At 37.5% G+C, this 19,817-nt stretch overlaps 3 protein-coding genes across 3 annotated transcripts in view; 1 reads left to right on the top strand and 2 right to left on the bottom strand.

Moving 5' to 3' along the window:
• Positions 1 to 11,667, top strand: part of LOC115448405 (E3 ubiquitin-protein ligase RNF123) — a 30,458-nt gene extending 18,791 nt beyond the window's left edge. Inside the window, 13 exon segments of the mRNA XM_037441785.1 lie at positions 427 to 576; positions 1,221 to 1,318; positions 1,650 to 1,717; positions 2,008 to 2,136; positions 2,581 to 2,743; positions 3,004 to 3,141; positions 6,136 to 6,209; positions 7,207 to 7,346; positions 8,395 to 8,580; positions 9,051 to 9,221; positions 9,497 to 9,605; positions 10,506 to 10,698; positions 11,341 to 11,667. Of these exon segments, the coding sequence (XP_037297682.1) occupies positions 427 to 576; positions 1,221 to 1,318; positions 1,650 to 1,717; positions 2,008 to 2,136; positions 2,581 to 2,743; positions 3,004 to 3,141; positions 6,136 to 6,209; positions 7,207 to 7,346; positions 8,395 to 8,580; positions 9,051 to 9,221; positions 9,497 to 9,605; positions 10,506 to 10,698; positions 11,341 to 11,437 (1,716 nt within the window). The 3' untranslated portion in view covers positions 11,438 to 11,667.
• A 102-nt stretch (positions 11,668 to 11,769) lies between these two features.
• On the bottom strand, positions 11,770 to 19,683 carry LOC119190277 (collagen alpha-1(XII) chain-like). Its single transcript, XM_037441772.1, has 8 exons — positions 19,579 to 19,683; positions 19,256 to 19,371; positions 18,122 to 18,238; positions 16,960 to 17,014; positions 16,340 to 16,441; positions 13,743 to 13,910; positions 12,828 to 12,890; positions 11,770 to 12,026 (listed from the first exon to the last, which is right to left on the bottom strand). The coding sequence occupies exons 2-8, from the start codon at positions 19,256 to 19,258 to the stop codon at positions 11,923 to 11,925; spliced, it is 612 nt and encodes a 203-aa protein (XP_037297669.1). The 5' UTR covers positions 19,259 to 19,371; positions 19,579 to 19,683; the 3' UTR covers positions 11,770 to 11,922.
• LOC119190319 (E3 ubiquitin-protein ligase RNF123-like) overlaps positions 19,669 to 19,817 on the bottom strand; it is a 6,712-nt gene continuing 6,563 nt past the window's right edge. Inside the window, exon 6 of the mRNA XM_037442003.1 lies at positions 19,669 to 19,684. Coding sequence (XP_037297900.1) covers positions 19,669 to 19,684 — 16 coding nt within the window. The remainder of the gene's footprint in view (positions 19,685 to 19,817) is intronic.

Below are 19,817 nucleotides of genomic sequence, written 5' to 3'. Positions count from 1 at the left end.
TAATTCTGTGTAATGTGTATGCGTTTTCAAGCAGGCCGACATAATTGTGTAGACTGGCGAGGGTTAACCATTGCTCGACTGGGGCGAATAATGTATCAAATAGGAGAACATCACCCCCCCCCCCTTAAGGGAGGGCCCTTCGCCTCACACCACATGTGAACCAAATGATTGTAACTTAGATACAAAGAGAACCACTGTAAATATTATATATGGAATGATTCGGAAAAAAATACCGTTTCTAGTCAGGCCACATTCTATTTGGACTTAATTCTATTTACCATCAGGTACAGTAAGAGCATTTACTCGTGCCTGTATAAAAAAGCCTAGTACTTGTATAACACTAACTTAATGGTGACAATAAACATCACGTATAATATGCTTTTACAAAAAAAATATAATATCATAACTAAAGCATCAAAATTACAGGAGAAGTTAGAAATGGGAGCGTTACAAATGGGCTGGGTGATCGGTGCGATATGGACAAAGCAAAGGCAGCTGGAGCTAGCCAAGCATTTCTCCGGTACGCTGCATTCCCTGAGGATGTCGTCGGACCCGGATTACATAGCTCATGAGCAGGTATTTATGGCTATATTCTCGGTTATTTTAATGACAGAAGGTAGCCCTTTATCGCCCGTATGAAGGAGTTTTCCGGGAAAAAGTCCCGCTATATATTTTTTAGGGTAGAAAGTAACCTATAACCTTCCCAGGGTCTTAAACTATCTCTAAATATAAATTTCATAAAAATTTATTCAGTAAATTTTGAGAAAAATGATCACATAGAGACAAACAGTTTTTGAGGCCTTTGTGATGGGTTCATTTCCGGTATTATATTATGATCTGCAGTCTATAATCATCGTGATTATTTTAGTAGGGAACGGTAATCCTTGAGATTTGAAACATATTAAAACATTAAATGGGTCCACTGTACAGGAGATTTTTTAGTTCATTTAAATTGTTAACAACGGGCTATATCAATGAATGAGTCTAACCGCTGTCATCGGATCGATAGAAAAAAATAATGTAATTAGTAATTTGGAAACTAACCCAATCGACTCTAAAAATCATTTCGCTAATAGACTAAGGTATTCCTAGAAAAGCATGCGCCAGTTTTATCTTTATTGCTTACTGTTATTTTTAAGAAAGTTTTTTCTCTAAAATGTAAACTAAATCTAAGTTCGTTATTAACGTTACTTGAATTGTAGTAATCTGCTTTTGTATAGGGTGCGAGCAAAGAAATTTTACCAGGGAAGAGCTCCCTGTTGGGGGGCACAAGTTATGCGTCACTTCAACTGGAGTACACCTCAAGTTCTGATCAAAGGTTGGATATTGAATTTCGATGATGATATTGACTTTATTCTGCTTTCAAGCTGTAACATCTTCACACATCTTCTATCCGTTACTATCCCTTTCTAAAATTGACACAATTATTGAACTTCGATGATAATATTGAATTTACTCTGCTTTGAAGCTGATTAGTCTTGACTCATCTTCTACTTGTCACTCTCTGTCATATTGAATGATTAATTTACCTTTTAAATAAAAATAAATCGGAAAAGTTATTTTTATAAACCCTCAGTTATAATATTTAAACATCTGAAATACGACAAAACATTTAATTTCTTCTTCTTTTTTGTTCATTCTTTTTACAGTCCTCAGAGTCCCATTTCAAGAGCAACGACACCACGTATCGGATCAAATGCTCAAATGGAATCGAGTCGTAAGTATTTCTAATCTTCTTTACACAATAATCTATCCAAGCTCCTTTCTTCCATCATTGCAAACTTCTCATCTCATTCTGGTTGCTTCTAGAGTTTAGTAATTATTAAGTATGCCAGGAACTGCTGTTTCTATGAGAAAAAAAAATGACATCGGAATTTCTCATTACGAAGATCAGCTTGCCCCGAATAAATCATGAATTATATACAAGCTTATTTAAGTATAGTGCTCCAAATACTTCTCTGGTTAACTCTTCAGTTATGGTTTCAATTAATCAAAGACTATTAACAGATTACGCGAGCGAGTTCACGGAGCCGCTGTTCGCGTTCGTGCCGGAGTACCACGTTGATGCGATGCTCGAACTGTGCAACACGCTGCGACTGTATATGCATCCGACTGTACCAGTTCAGCAGATACCAGGTTACTTCATAATCTTAAGATGTAGCTGACAACTTCCTGAAGCTCGCTGGAACATTTTTTAGACGGCATCCATCTACAAACTGTAATACTTAATGGTAGTCTAAAACTAGAACTAAATTATTGGCGGAGTAGGTTACAAACTGTACTGGAACGTATCCTGTAGCTAAAACACCTTTTTACTACCATAAATCTGTCGCTTGCATGTCATTCATTACATATTTTTGTTTTCTATTGGAACGAATGCAGGAAAGTGTTTTCGCTACGGCCCTTGAAGTGCCAACACAATACAATATACCAGCCCTAATTCGAAATTAAATTTGCCTTAATGTGATTAGTTACATATCAGCAAACGTTCATTGAGGCAGGTTAAAAATGTCTTCGCAAAGGCCTGAACTCATAAAATTCTAACTATATAATAATAATAATATTCTTTCTCTAACCCAGAGTGGGAAGAGCTCGTAGTGTCGTGCGCGGCATTCCTCTGCGCGGAGTTTGCCGACCAGCGCATAGTGCTGGCGAGCACGAGGGAGTCTCTGGTGCAAACGCTCGCGTCTTTCGCAACTCAGCCTGCTACGATGAGGGCTATTGAGAGGGTGCCTTTGAAACAGTTAGTATTTGTTTGAGAATTATGGTAGTAATAAGTGTTGTTTGCAGTCCCGTAAAAGACATTTTTTGTCATAGATGTCTCGTTGTATACTTTCTACAAGAAGCTTTAGTTTATTTTAAAACTATGGACTTTATATACTTATACTTTCCATATTACTCAGTAACTTGTTAAACAACTATGTTCCCTTCTATAGAGTTATCTTCTTTCCATAATTTGTGCCTTTTATATTATATTTGTTTTATATAAAGCCATTTTTTCAGACAAATGTGCATGGTGGAGGAGCTGGTCCGTCCGTATCAAAACCGTGCGTGGGCGCAGTCCAACTGGGTGCTGGTGCGGTTCTGGCACGGCTCCGGTTTTGGTTTCCGACACAGACAGTGGCCGCATCTAGCTGCGAAGTGAGTATGAGAGACTAAACGAATACCTATTTATTTCCGCCCCCAAACATCACTGTGGAAGCACTTTTGATAAACACTATAGCAAGTAATTTCTAGATATATAAGACTCGAACATTAAAACTGGCTTGCACAACAGTTCACTAAATAATGTATACTAAAATATAGAGAGGAAAAGTTTATGAACTTGTTTATTTGTAGGTTTGTAGGGGTTAACCTCTGTAATTGCTGAACCGATTTTAAAAATTATTTCACTAACAGGAAGCTACATTACTCTAGAGTGCATTACTTTTATCTCGGCTACTGTATGTGGGTCGTATCATTCACCATCAATCAAGCAGCTTATCTCACCATTCAGTGTTTTGAGGACTGCCTCGGTGGCGTCGTTGTACGATGCAACTGCAGTATATCACTCTCTTCAGGTCGGGCAAAGTGATATAGGGTTTTTCTATTCAGTATCAACCTGAAGTCTGAAATTTGTGTCCAATATGGCGATAGGTTCGCCCCAATTACCTCATGGGACGGAATACGAACAGCGAAAAGTGGGTGCACCAATTGCGGCTAAAAAGATTAGTCAATTTTTACCACATTTCAAGTGTCATACACGTCTGCAAGAACCGAGCGTGTTCATGATAGATCGCAACTGTGACCTCTCTTATATCGGCCAAATAAAAAGGAATATAGGTACCCGCGTAAAATAACATAGGTATAGCTGACGTAAAACACCGACGCTCTACGAAGTCTGCAGTTGCTGAAGACTTTGAGGTTCTAATCATTATTGGTGACAAGGGAAAATTAATAAAAAAAAAACGAAATAAAATCCGTAAAAATAGTTTTATTCCAATGTCTAACATTCGCGAAAATATAAGAAATTATTATCCTAACGAATATTTCACCTCAAACATCCAACATATTGTAATTATAATGGAATTCCGACGTGTTATCAGCAATAATTAATCAAACTGAATTTTCCAGAAACGCAACTAATCTGTAAACATTGTGTTCCGCTGACGTGATGGGAACTGTAACGTGTGAGTTATTGTCGATACTGTATCGAGATTTATTGTTTAATATCGGAATGGCCGCGTAAAACACGATGTCGAGTAGTAAGCGAATGAAAATACACGTCGACACTTGTTTCATTGCTGAAGGTGATAGGATTTGTAATAGATGCAACTTAGTTTCAATCTTAAGAGCGATATCTGTCAGATCTAGCGGTTGTAAAGTTTTACAAATAATGTTGTATACACCTGTAAAGGTTTATTACCTATTATAAGAAAATTCATAGTATTAGTTGTAAGGCTATTGTGATAAACCGATAGAGTAACTATTGAATAAAAAAAATATATCAAAAACGCTGTCAAATTAAACTCAGTATCTTAAGGTCTTCGCTATTGAATATATAGATGATCAACATCACAAATGATATCTTAAGTTACATGAAAGAAAGAAGGATTTATTGCTAGCGCAATTTTAATAGACACATTACTACATTAAACAAACAATATTATAAAGAAAAATACTATATTATTAATAAATAAATGAACAAAAATTACACAAAGTCCAGCAAAAGTACCTCATTCAGCTGGATGCAACAGTATGACCTAAGTAGCACTAGCCGTGCTGATTTTCGACGAGAGGCCCAGTTGACGTGCAGTCGGTACTTATTATAAAAACAATGAAAAACATTACAGATTTACTGGTGGTATTTCGGTTTGCTGATGGTAGGATATTTTTTTTTTATATCCCTCTGGAAAGCGACCTCCGAACACAAGATGCATTTACAAGGTGCATAAACCGTCCATTGTGGCAGTGATAAGTGTGTCGCGTTCCTGAAACACCACTTGTATATCTGGTTTCAAACAGACCGGCATAATCATGTTAACTGGCGAGGGATAAACGTTTCTCGTCAGTCAATACTCATTTGGAGCCCTTTCCAGTACTTAACCATTAGATTTAGTGTCATCAGTTTGATATGCTATTCGTATTTCCGATGACAAAATTAAAACAATTGTTACGCCCAGCTACCCTAGCTGATGACATCAGGCGTTTCGGGAAATATTCAGGTAGGCAAGCAGCCTGGCAGAACAGAAGCGATGTCACGCCGCGGTTATTCTACTAATCTCTCTAGTTGTACGTAGTCAAAAATCGTTTAAAATCATATCCTGTAATTATTGCTAATATTATAATTAATAAGATAAAAAGTGAGTCTCACACAATGTTAGCGCATTTGCATTCTGAGTTGAGTCGCACTTTACAATGCGGGATAATAAATAAATTCGATGACCACCTCTGTTTAATAAAGCCCTGACCTGTTTACAACGCGGTTTTCGGTATTTCATCGTTTGTCAAGCGTTGAATCGATTGTTGTCACGAATGATTATCTACCCACTGGCAGCATATACAGGGTCATTTTTACATTGCGTTACTGAACGAAACTACATAAGGTGCGATGGGGTAAGATCGTAGGAGGTGTAACATCATATAAATAAAAAATTTGGCAAATTTTAATTGAATATTGAATTATCGTTTACTTTAACGGTGAAGAAAAGCATCGTTGAGAAACCTGCATACCTGAGGAGACTAATCCGCACTAGGTCTAATCCTAAAATACTTGTTCCGACGACTTGACCGAACAGGTTATTGTGACCATTCCTATGGTATTTGTTATTTCTGGAGCTCAATATACTTACCCCTCTGCTTTTCCATTTACCTATACCTACAAGACTAATAGTGCATCAGTGATTCTTCTATGATGGCCGTTAGGAGTAGTAAAGATCACTAACAACATTTAACCTCCTTTTTCTTTCTTTCTTCAGGAGCATTTAAGGATTAGGACATTTGACCTACTTTCTCCGTAGTCGACCTAAAAAAAGCAGAAAAATAGCATTTCTTACTATGTCAAATGGTGGCAATGAAACTTATTTTATCTCCATCCTAGTTTTAATAAGTTTATGTTTTGATATGAAAACTACAAAAACAAGGTATATTTCACAGATACGGTGACAGAGAGCCGACGGTAAACAACCTCGGAGCCAAGGTCGACGCTGGCCTGATGAGTCAATGTTTTGGTAAAAATGTTTCTTTTATTTTATTGGTTTACAGAATAACGGTTATTATGCCTAGAAATATTTGTGATTTCACAGCTTGTGAGCTTCTTACAGTTGGTGAAAATGTATATTTAGGTACTTAAGTCTAAGTTTCTTTTTTATGTTTTGACGTGACATGGCTTGCAAAATATGTTTATTTCCCCTGTTGTGCTATGAACAAAAAAAGAATAGCGTCAGAAATAGTGTGATAGGTCGTAACTAGCATTAGTAAATACTAAAAAGAGTTGGTATTATCACTCACAAGGTTAAAGTATTAAGTATCAGTTTTAATTTGCTTTTTTTCGTCACTTACATAGTATATACTTGTGCCTGTTACGCGGTATTGTACTGTACCTTATGATTGAAATTTTATTGAAATTTATCACAGACAACTTATATCTGGAATTGTTTAACAAAAAATATATATGCACAGGTTCATTTTGACATTGAGTTACTAAATAAACATAAATACTTTTTTTAAAAATAACACTTTATAATAAGTTACCTGTATAATAAAAAAGTGTAAGTTTTTAACAAAATAAATATCAGTAAAAATTAATTTTAATTTTACGCGCACTAATGCCACTACTAAGAGAATCAGCCGCAACGGCAACTTCACACTTTCAGTCTGAAATACACTCACGCACACGCCACATTCGCACTTAACTATAAAAATCAAAACAATTTAAAAATAACACCGGGATTTATTATGAAAATATTCGTTATTCATGGATAATTTTTGCCACAATATTAACAGAGGTAATGACGAATATATGGTTGAAATTAAACTAATTTTCGGATTCTATGGGTTTTTTATATTTTAGATTTCTCGCGACGTTTCAAAGACTTTGCAGCCTTAGAGTAAGTATATGGTTTCATTTATGAACGTAATATCAAAATGAACTTGTATGCTAGTCAATTATTACAAAACTTAGCTAATAAAGATAAATATAATATTAAGTATGGTTTATCAAATTAGGTCCATGCCCTTCTGAAGTGATCCAGGGCCGCATCAGGGACTATCTGGCCGCGCATCCAGCGGAGGCAGCCTCATTCCTCAACTCTTTGCTAAGTCAGCTGAACTGGGCGTTTTCGGAGTTCGTCACTATGATGCAAGAGGTAGCTATGCGCTTAGCAAAATACTGGTCTCTTATATGTGAGAGTCCGCCTGGGTAGGTACCACCGTAATGTCTATTTCTTCCGCCAAGCAACAGTGGGTACTCACTGTTGTGTTCCAGTTTGAAGGACATTGTAGCCAGTGTAACTACTGGACATAATAAGACTTAACATCTCATGTCTCAGGATGGCGAGCGCAATGGAATACCGTACAACACTTGGTAATTTAAGGTGTTGGATGGTCTTTCTACTGTTTCTGGGCGGTCGTATTGTTTACCATCAGGCGAACGGCAAGCTCGTCTCGTCATTCAGTGCAATAAAAAAAATCCATAGTTTCAAGAATTCCTATTCTTTTCTTTATGGATGTATAAATTATTCACGATTTCTTTGACAATGAAACTAATCAACTAGTGTAAATATCACAGATAAATAAAGGCATTATCCTACACGCATTAGGCTAGTATTATTTTATCGGATTATATATTAGTCAAGTTACAGAATTGTGAAGTTGCTCGGCGTAATTTGGCGAGCTTTATTTACGTAACTTATTTGTCTAGTATCTATATTAAATATTAAAATATCGACGGTATTAATTTGGAATGTCGTAACGGTCATTTTGTCGCAAGTTGGTATTTATCTATATACTAGGTATACTAGGTACTAGACATTTTTTTCTCCCTTTATCTGTATATTTTAAGCTACAGCCTAAAATTGATTTGGTAGTTAGTGAGAAAAATGTTAAACTTTGAGTCTAATTACTCAAGTTATTAAACCTTAAAACTTTTTCTTTATTTTAATATACGTACATGAAGTTTAAAAGTATCTTTCTAAATACATCATGATAGAATAAGACACGAAGAAGTTTAGGAATGTAAAAATTAGTTATTCCTTAGTCATTTACGGTATTTGAAACTTCTATCATCGATATATTGTCATGGTCAATCATTATACTGTTTCTAATTGCCATCAGTTATATTATTTATTTACGGGCCTACTGCGAATAATGCTTATTGTTTCGATAATACATCTATGCTTATCTTTAATCTTTTAGATGGACAGGGTAAGCGTAGACGCACACCTAGAGTCGCGTCAAATCAAACTCTGCGCCACGTGCTTCGATTTGTATCACGGGTTAGCCAGGGCTTTGGAGATGACCCTGTGCCTAGCTCCTCAGCTGCTCACAAAGCCGACAGCCTGCGATGACCAGAACGAGCTACTACTGGGGAGAACTTGTCAGGTAATCCAAGGTTCATGTCGAAACTAAAAAAATTACAAAGCGAATTAACGAGATAGTAGATCTCTCGTATGCAAGAGTTTGGTTGTTCTGATTCTAAAAATTCCTCCACTAATAAGAAGCTGTGTTACACCTAAGTTCTATAGACATATTATAATAGAGAGGCAGTTTAAAGCGGACGAGTCGCCTAAATGTAATTGAATAAACTTACTCCATTAGGTTATTCAAAATTGGATTTCGGGTCTTTAATGGTTATTTCTTTTTGGTATTAGTAAGGAGGCTGAAATTTGTGCCCGATGAGGCCCTAGGTTCATACACCTACGACGAAAAATGATTGCCCTAGTTGCACCTCCACCTACCCTTTCGAAGATAAAGGCGTGATGTTATTTTGGACTTCAGAGTTCTGCGAATAAACTTGTAAACACAAAAATAACTAGTATTTTTGTTAGTAAAGCAATAAGTATCTCATACAGATCCTGATGGCGGTGATATCGCGCGTGTGCGTGCGCGCCGGCGGCGGCGCGAGCTTCGCGCGGCTGATGGCGCGCGGGCTGCCCGACACCGACCGCGTGCACTACTACGTTGCGCTGGCGCCGGTCGCCGGCTGTCTCATCAGGATGCTGGATCCGAAGCTGTCGCCAGAAGTTACCTTACATTTGATGAGACATGAGTGCCAATAATACGTTTTAGAGGCGCCCAATTTTGGAAAGTGATATATAAAAAAAAATTGAAAAGAATTTATTAACATAACGCGATTCTCAATGACCATAAAAGTACAATAGATCGTGAAATTGGGCTAAAACAAATGACGCCGATTCGACCGGATTCTTGTCTGATTTGATCGATATAAATGTCCCTTGTTAGTGAATGGGGCGATTTTGTAGGTTCACCCGCAATGTTCAACGTGTTTTATTTCTAGCATTTGGAGAGAGTGACGAAAGCGCTGGTGACAGAGCCGCTTTTCCGATTGGACGGTTTGGAATTCATGCTCGGCAAATCGAAGGACAAACACTTCTCGTTTTATAAATGTTAGTATAGGTGTATCGGTCGTCATCTTTTTATCGTATCTTTAGTGATTACGTTGGTTGTATTGTTTGGTAATGTTTAACATTGACTTAATGCTGGCCACTGAATGCCGTATGAATTCCGTGTTAATTAACGTTCGTCATATCTGGTTTGTATATTGTCTGTTGGACACAAGACATCTCTACTGAGAGGGAGTGCCTTAGTCCACCGCGCTGGCCTAGTGAAGATTGGCAGATTATATTTACCCTCAAAATTCTTATAGAAAACTTCTCAGGTATGCAGGATTCTTCACGATGTTTTCTTTCGCCGATAAAACAAATGATAATTCTCATAGAATATACACAGAACTTTATAAAAGTCAGAGGTATGTGCCCTTGGGTTTTGAACCTGCGGACATTCGTTTCGGCAGTCCGTTTCACTCCCAATTAGGCTCACGCCTTCAGCATTTAGTACTTATCTACTCTTATATTTTTCCCTGGAATATTATTCGAACCGTCTAGTAAAAACTTACCAATAAAATAAAAGCCTAGCTGTAGATATATGTTTACAACGCTAAGACCCGGCTAACTCAGGGTATTACCATTTTTCCACAGAAAACAATGGGATATTTACGCGGGAAATACCTGTTGGCGTTTCGAAATATCTGTAAACCTACACCTCCTCTACCTCCTAATCTTCATTTCATTCATAATTTGCGTGGATTTGTGTTTATTCATGGCTGTCAAAGCAATCACTCTTGTATTGCCTATGCCATATTTTTTTCCGATTTATTTGGAAAACTTACAGCTATAATGCGCAATAATAATAAGAAGGCCATTTTTCACAAGTAAATTAATATTGAAACAGTAATTTATAAACATTTTCTGACATAATTACATCTAGGTTGATTACATATTAATTAGATTCGGAAGACGTGACCATCGAGGAGCTGAAAGCCCTGGAGGTGGTGGTGGACAGGCTGCAAGTGGCGCGCGACGCCGCGGTCCGGGCGCGGTCGCCGGGCTCCAGCGGCGCGCAGTCCGACCTGCTCTGCACCATCTGTTACGCGCGACCGGCCGACTCCGCCTTCGTGCCTTGTGGACACCATTCTTGCAGGTGACAAGTATTACATGATATTCCTTTGATATTATGTTTATTTTAATTAACTCTTATCCGAACAAGGACTAGAATGGTGGTAGGATATATTTTATATCTACCCGGATAGCAACCACCATACAGAAGGTGTTAAAACCCGCCACAGTGGCCCACGTAAATGTGTCGCATTCCGGGATCAGCCTGTGTATATACAATTCCAACAGACCGGCATGATTGTGTCGCCTGCCAAGGGGCAATCATCTCTCGCCAGTCGACATTCTATTGAACCTCACTCCACTTACCATCAGGTGCAATGGGATCACTTATAATGACGAACGTCTGGAAGAGGTATGCAGTATAGGTATGCAGAGGCGCAATATGTGGACCCACTTTTTGTCATGTATGTATGTACTCCCGTGATATGATAGCCTTGCCTATCAGGACATTGGACATAAATTCCAGACGTCAGACTGATATTTAACAACAATATCACCTTACCCGCCCCAGGAATTGAACCATTAAAATCCATCATCACTTCACCCGCTCCAGGAATAGAACCCAAGTGATCAGTCCGGCAATCGTACCGCAATATAACTACGCCACCGAAGCATTAAAAATTTCTAGAATACAGTGTCGATAAATATTGAAATTCTCTTATTTCAGAGCCTGTATAATGCAACACTTGTTGAACAGTAAGCAGTGTTTCTTCTGCAAGGCGGACATCGATTCCGTACGGCAAGTGGAGCCCGCCAATAATTAACTGTCATGGCGGATTTTAAATCAAATCCTTAAAAATCGTAGCAATCCTGCTAGATTTTTGCATTTTATACATACGGAGGAAATCTGGTTGAAAACGTATATTTGTCAAGATTTTTATTTTTTTAATTTGTATATCCAAAGTAAGTTTTGGAATGCCTTGTAAATCATCGCAATCTTGTGACAGTTTTGTATTTTTTTAAAATAAAATGTGATTTTCGTTTTTTGCTGGAATGGTTTATTTTTATTGTTTTTTCTTTCTAAACCTAATATTAAATATTTGAAATAATTTAGTTCAGAAAATTGCGTCATAGTTAACGTAAAGAAACAAAAGTTACTTTCATAAATATTATTTATTAAGTACATATTTTTAAAATAAATACATAAAAAATCGTATACATAAAAATGTTGGTCATTAATTTTCCACAATTTTAAAAATCTATAGAAACTAGCATAAATGGCAGTTTTTGGTTATTCTATAAGGAACTTTTAGGGTCCCTTTACGAGACCTTGTGGATATGGGTAGTAGGAGATTGGAGAGGGGCAGTCGCAGGATCCTCGCGGACCGGGGACCCCTCGAGGTCCAATGTGACCTGTAAAAACAATTATACTCTTATAAAATATTACTATAATAATGATTGTTGTTAGACAAATTGACTTAAGCAACTTATTTTTCAAAAAGTTTAGACTCGTTTCAAAAATGGAGAATAATGTTACGCGCCGGTGCCCTAACCAATGATATCGGGCGTTTCCGGTAATATTCGGCTGCGCAGGTAGGCTGGCAAAAGAGAAGCTATGTCACGCGGCAACTATTCTATTATTCGCAAACTTGCTCGTAGTAAAAAATTCCTCTATCCCACTAGAATATGGGGTTGACACAAGTTATTTAGTCGCAGTTATTGAATATTCAAATAAACGAATCTAATAAGCTCAACATCTTGTTAAACATTTCACAAATGACATCCAAGATTGTATACAACATGTAGAGACTAAACGGAATTTCATGATTTCCAGCGTTTTTGCTATACCTATTACTGTAATCAAATCTAACAGCTCATGTGATAGGACCCTTTCTTTTAATTTTTGTTCGTGGTGCACTACAACTGGCCTTTCTAGTTGTAAACGTCCCTATACTTGAGATTACAATGCCTCCTTAGTTCATTATTTTGTCTCCCACTTTGCTCTGGAGGGAAGTGGACAATTAATATTTCCAACTCTTCCCTATCTTTCTATTTGATTAATTTCGTTGCGGGATAAAGACAAATCAGTTTTGCACAGAGACTCTCCAAGCTTCACCGCTCAGTGTCATAAAATGGGGGCCAGAAATTGTAGTGGAGGGTGTGAGAGCGAAAAAGTAACCTAATCTAAATCTGAGTTAGGAAAATAAAGCGTACCTTCTCTGCCTGGGTTTCCGTGTTCACCAGGCCTGCCTTCGTGTCCTGGTGGACCCATAGGACCTGAAAATATATCCCACTATTAAACTTCTGAAACAGTTGGCAAGACCTGTGGATACGTAACTTGCTGATGAAAGATAGCAACTTTTGTCTAGTAGCTAGTGAGTCTCGAATTTAAAAAAGTGCTTTTTGGATGTAGTGTAGTGTATCTCTATTTATTATTGACATTGGTTAAAAGTTTGACTTCAAACAGCAAATTTGGTGATAGAATACATTTTATATCCGCCCAATAGTGACCATCTTTCACAAGGTGTTAAAACCCGCCATAGTGACCCACGTGTGTCGCGTTCCGGGATCAGCCTGTATATATCCGATTCCAACAGGACGGCACAATTGTCGACTGCCGAGAGGTAATCATCTCCCGTCAGTCGACATTCTATTGGACCCCACTCCACTTACCATCGGGTACAATGGGGTCACTTTCCTGTGCCGGCGTAAAAAAAGAAATGGCTGAGTACTTTATTATTCCAAAAATCGAATGCCACTTAGGCGCTCTGCAAATTATGACATTTCTTACAATACCATACTGTGCAGTGTATTGAAAAATCGTAGACTTTTATTATAGTTTTCTCCATGTTAACATCAAACATTAATGTAAAAGTTTTTCTCTGATTATATATTTTTAATTTGGGTAAAACCTATAAAAAAGCCTTTCCCATTATTACTTACTCCATATTGTTTATATTTTATATTTATTTATTAAACTAAATTATAACATCAATTACAATTAACACTAACACAAGGCTTTAACTAATATACATATTATTATTATACATGTATGTATATTAATTCTTATAATTAATAATCATATTAGTTTTTTTTATAATTATATATAAATAACATTTGCGTCATTACCTGGTGGTCCTCTCGGTCCTTCTATTCCAGGTAATCCCAGTCCTGCAGGTCCCCTTTCGCCCTTATCACCCTTATCTCCTCGAATTCCAGGACTGCCCGGTCTACCCGGCTCGCCGGCTTCGCCCGGGTATCCTCGGGGCCCCGGTTCTCCTGTGTATCCTTGATTTCCTGTGTGGAATTTGTATTATGTTTTAAAACTTAGTTTTGGTTATGATATCAAAAAGACGCTGGCTCAATATTACAGGGTTCTATTTAATATTATTTGCATAAATCTAATTATTTGTATCACATAATTCTTTGTATTTTGTAGCGAAAATTACCAATAATGCCAAAACATAAATAAGGCGGGAATCATGTATTGTAATCTTTTAAAAATTTTACCAATATGAAAATTTTAAGTCAGATTTAATTGAAATCCGTTGAAATTAAACTAATTTTCCGGATTCTATCGCGGTTTTTTTTTTTTCTCCCGACGTTTCGAAGTCTTTGCAGCCTTCATGGTCACGGGGGGACTAAAAAACAAAAAACCGCGATAGAATCCGGAAAATTAGTTTAATTTCAATATCTAACATTCGCGTAAACATAAGAAATCATTATGAAATCCGTTGGTTAGTTTTTGAGTTTATCGCGTTCAAACAGGCCGATAGATGCGGCTGGGGTATTTCTTTTAAAATACATGTTTTCAAATCTTTTAAGAGAAACAATTGCGACGTGCATGATTGTTGCGTAAATTTAATGGTTTACGCCACGCGCGCCACGGACCCTCTCAAAAGAAATAATTGTTCCCCGATTTTACATTTTTTATTGATATTCCGCTCCTATTGATTAGCATGATGTTATATAGCCTATAGTGGTTATCTACTTAGTCTGGCCATAAATACTGTTACACTTAATTATAAAAAAATATTACATTTGAATTTCGAATCTGTCATTTTTATACGATTGTTCATTGTGTTTTCTCATTTTGGCGCCAATACATTGTAAAATATTTTGCGATATTAAAATGGTGTGGGGTGATAAAGAGAACCGAATCGCTGTGATAGCATTACACAAAGTAGGTATGGAGCCAAATGCAATTTTAAAACTCTCCATACACTTGGTATTAGTAAAATGTTTGTGTACCGGGCTATTAATAGGTACAATGAGACCTCCTCTGTTTGTGACAGAAAAGATCTGGCCGTCCACGTAGTGTTCGTACGAAAAAGGTGGTCAAAGCAGTAAGGGAAAGAATTCGAAGAAATCCTGTCCGAAAGCAAAAGATTTTATCTCGGGAAATGAAGATAGCACCTAGAACCATGTCGCGTATTTTAAAAGATGACTTAGGACTTGCAGCCTATAAGAGACGCACTGGCCATTTCTTAACTGATAATTTAAAGAAGAATAGGGTGGTAAAATCGAAACAACTACTGAAGCGGTACGCAAAGGGAGGTCACAGAAAAATTTTGTTTACGGATGAGAAAATTTTTACAATTGAGCAACATTTTAACAAACAAAATGACCGTATTTATGCTCAAAGCTCTAAGGAAGCTTCCCAATTAGTCGACAGAGTGCAACGTGGACATTATCCGACTTCAGTGATGGTTTGGTGGGGTGTTAGCTATGAAGGAGTGACTGAGCCATATTTTTGTGAAAAGGTATCAAAACATCGGCACAAGTGTATCAAGATACCATTCTTGAGAAGGTAGTTAAGCCCCTTAACATCACCATGTTCAATAACCAAGTATGGTCCTTCCAGCAAGACTCGGCGCCGGGTCATAAAGCTCGGTCCACGCAGTCTTGGTTGGAATCGAACGTTTCGGACTTCATCAGAGCTGAAGACTGGCCGTCGTCTAGTCCCGATCTTAATCCGCTGGATTATGATTTGTGGTCAGTTTTAGAGAGTACAGCTTGCTCTAAACGCCATGATAATTTGGAGTCCCTAAAACAATCTATACGATTGGCAGTGAAGAATTTTCCCATGGAAAGAGTGCGTGCTTCTATTGATAACTGGCCTCATCGTTTAAAGGACTGTATTGCGGCCAATGGAGACCACTTCGAATAAGCTTTTTATATTTTTAATTGTTTTATATTTATGTATTAAACTGACACACTGTAAAAGTAATAAATGTTATTTGCAGTTAACAATTTTCTTTTTTCTTTATTACAATATTTATGGCAAGACTAGGTATAACTAAAAGTTTTTTTTAATTCTGCGAACTAGTATTTCCTGAGATTAGCGTGTTCGAATATCAAAAAACAAACTCTTCAGGTTATTTATATTAAGTATTATTTTCTCCCAACGTTTTACTTCAATGTCTAACATTCGCGTAAATATAAGAAATTGTTATGCAAAATCTTCAGCTTTATATAATAATATAGATAATACAAGATTTCTCCTTTTTCTTATTGTCAAACACCTCTGTTTTATTTATTTTTCTTACATCCTAATTATTTATGTATTATTCATGAAGACTCAAAATGTATCATTGTTAATTGTTCCATTCTGCACTAGAGCTCTATACCTTTGCTAATATTAGAATAAGAATCTTACTTATTATTGTAAAAATATATATGTTTGGCTGTTTGTTGCTAAATTAAAATAAAATTAGCATTTTTACCTGGCGGTCCGGGAGGTCCTGGCTTCCCTGTAGGACCTCGTTTGCCGACCACCGAGTGAGTCGGATCCAACGCCAATGATGCTCGCAGTTCGCTTATTCTTTCTGTACATTTAATTAAGATTTACATTAATATCAAATTACAAATAAAATACAATTATTTATTTAAAACAATATCATTTATTACTGTTTATGTACAGTATCTAATGTGTGTAAAGTGACAACCTCGGTGACGTAGTTGTAGTGCATACACGGTACGAGTGCGACTACCGCGCTGAAGTTCTCGGACCAAAAATAATTGTGACTGAGTTTTAATCTAAAGAATTCTGTCGCAGTTCGGAGTCAGGAAGTTAAGTGTACCCCGTGCCTCGGAAAATACGTAAAGCTGTTGGTTTTGCGCCTGATCTCTCTCCGGTCATGTCGGATTGTCGTCTCACCGGACTATGAGTGAAGGAACAAAGAGTGTTCCTGTATTGCGCACACACTTGTGCACTTTAATATCTCTTGCATGCCTGGCTGATATCCGCCGTAGCCAAAATTCGGCTAAGAGGGTTTCATTAATTGAAAGTACAGTTTATTTATATGAAAATCTAATAAAAATATATAAAACATAATTATATTACCTCTTACAATGCCTTCGCAAATATTTCTAACCTCGTTGTCCGTTATCGACGGATTCTGCAAGTGAAGATACGATCGCTTCTTAAAAAATATAACATAAATTGCGTGAAAACAATACTATATAATAGATATAGAGACTTTCCCGCCCTCACACCCACCACTACAATTCCTGTAAGCCAGGATCAGCAGTGGCACGCATTTTATGACACCAAGCAGTGAAGCTCGGCGAGTCTCAGGGAAAACTAATTTGTCATTATCCCGCAACGAAATTAATCAAATAGAAAGATAGGGAGGAGTTGGAAATGTTAATTGTCCACTTCCCTCCAGAGCGGGTGACAAAATCATGATGTAAAGAGGCGATTTAACCTCAAGGATAGGGACGTTTACAACTAGATAAGCTAGTTATAAAGCACCACGGATAAAATTAAATGAAAGGGTCCTATAATAATAGATATATCATTAGTTTTGAAATATATTTGCTGGTGGTAGGATATATTTTATATCCGCCGGGATAGCGACCACCGTACACAAGGTGTTAAAACCCACCATAGTGGCCCAGGTAAGTGTGTCGCGTTCCGGGATCAGCCTATGTATATCCGGTTGCAACAGGCCGGCATAATTGTGTCGACTGCCGAGATAATTATCTCTCGTCATTCGACTGCCTCGGTGGCGTAGTTGTATCGCATTCCCGGTACAATAGCGCTCTGAGGTCCTGGGTTCGAATCCGCGTCGGGCAAAGTGATATTTGGGTTTTTCTGCTCAGTATCAGCCCGGAGTCTGGAATTTGTGCCCGATATGGCGATAGGCTCGCCCCTATCACATCATGGGACGGAACATACTTGGCGAAAAGTGGGTGCCCTAGTTGCGCATCTGCATACCTTCGGGGATAAATGCGTGATGTTATGTATGTATGTCATTCGACATTCTATTGGGCCCCCCTCTATTTACCATCAGGTGCAATGGGGTCACTATGCTGTGCATTTTTATTTTTAATCCCAAGGCTTGTTCACTCCCTTGTCACTTGTTCACGAGGAAAATTATCTTTAACTTAAACTCAGGTCCCCAAAGACCTACAGAGTCAATGCCATTCAGGTCTTAGCCCATCCCCTAAGACCTAGCAACCCCTACCATCCACTCTAAAGCAGGTGCTAGTCCACAACTTACCTCGACTATCACGCTAGGCGGCGCCGCGGGTCCCGGAGGTCCCATCTGTCCCGGTGCTCCAGGTACGCCGTCCACGCCGTCCCTACCTGGTAACCCGGGAAAGCCTCGATCGCCTTTCTGCAAAAAACATAATATCAGCCCTGTATTATATACTGTCCCACTGTTGGGCACGGACCTCCTCTACTACTGAGAGGGATTAGGCCTTAGTCCACCACGCTGGCTTGGTAGACTTCACACACCCTCGAAAATAAAAAAAAAACAAATAAGAAACAGTTGATATTGGTCCTGTCTTCGGATGTCGCTTGAAGCAGTGGCGAAGAGTGAAATGCTCCGTGGCCTAGTGCGGATTGGTAGACTTCACACACCCTCGAAAATTAAAAAAGCAAACAGATAAGAAACAGTTGATATTGGTCCTGACTTCGGATGTCGCTGCAGAAGTGGCGAAGAGCGAAATGCTCCGAAAGGTAACCCACAGTATTTACTTATGTTCTGATATGAATAAATGCAGTCTGCAAATCGTTCTAATGATAGTTAGATTTTACATAAATTACGAAAGAAGTCGATAGGAATCGGGTTATATGGGTCCTCTAATGCTGTAGAGTGACACTAACTGTTTCTGTTAATTTATTTATATATTTAGCACTTCATATACAAAAGTATACAGGCGAACTTTATGCCATAGGCATTCTCTACCAGTCAACCTTAGGATGGTGCAGAGATAATCATGGTAGGTGTATGAAAGGGGAGGTAAGAAATTCAAAATATCCAGAAATCATATAATAATTAATAAATATATGTATATACGTATAAATAAATAAATACATACAAAAATATTATTATATATAAATATAATATGTGTACTTTAACTGTAATGTTAAATTCTGTTTTAAAAAATAAAAAAAGATAAATAAAAGCATTAAGAAATATTTTAATAAAAACAGTGATCAAGTTTATTATGCTATTATTGGTATTTTTATGTTAAAATTTAAATTCTTTTACTATTATCTAGAGAAGGATTGCTCGCCACGTCTCATAGTTATGAAAAAGAATTTACATGATTTAATAGAAATTATCATATTTAATATTATCATGTCAAAATGTCATTTCTGTAAATAAAAAAATATATGAAATTACCATTCCCTTTCACCTGGAGTTCCTGGAGGGCCTGGGAGGCTAGCCCCCGACACCACTGGTGTTGAAACACCTGGAGGTCCCGGGGCACCTGGTCGCCCGGGAATGCCTTCGGGACCCTACAACATTTTAAACAATACATTTACATCATTCTCGATGAAAGCCAGTTATATTCTTATCGAGCTTATTTCTACAAGTTTTAATTATATAAAAAATTTTTCATTTGCTTGAATACCTATCAATGTCTTACAAAATCAATAAATACCTACAATTATTTAAAATCGCCTTCATACTTCAAAAATATAATTTCATTTCTACTCAATTACCTGTGGCCCTTCAGGTCCTCTTTCCCTGGAGGCCCTGATGGCCCAACAGGACCCTTTCCCCTGGTAACCCTGGCATGCCCGTCGCACCGTCTACACCAGGTAGTCCCTGAAATATGATCGTGAATAACTGACATTATAGGACAATTAAGGGTTGCTTTGGTTTCATTGGTAATCTATCACAAATATCTATCACTTAACAATATAAAATTATCATTAATATATAAATTCTAAACACAAAC

Source organism: Manduca sexta, chromosome 4, assembly GCF_014839805.1.
Source record: "Manduca sexta isolate Smith_Timp_Sample1 chromosome 4, JHU_Msex_v1.0, whole genome shotgun sequence".
In the NCBI taxonomy this organism is placed as follows: Eukaryota; Metazoa; Arthropoda; class Insecta; order Lepidoptera; family Sphingidae; genus Manduca; species Manduca sexta.
Note: the sequence above shows the minus strand (reverse complement) of the source record. Positions and strands in the feature narration are given on the sequence as shown.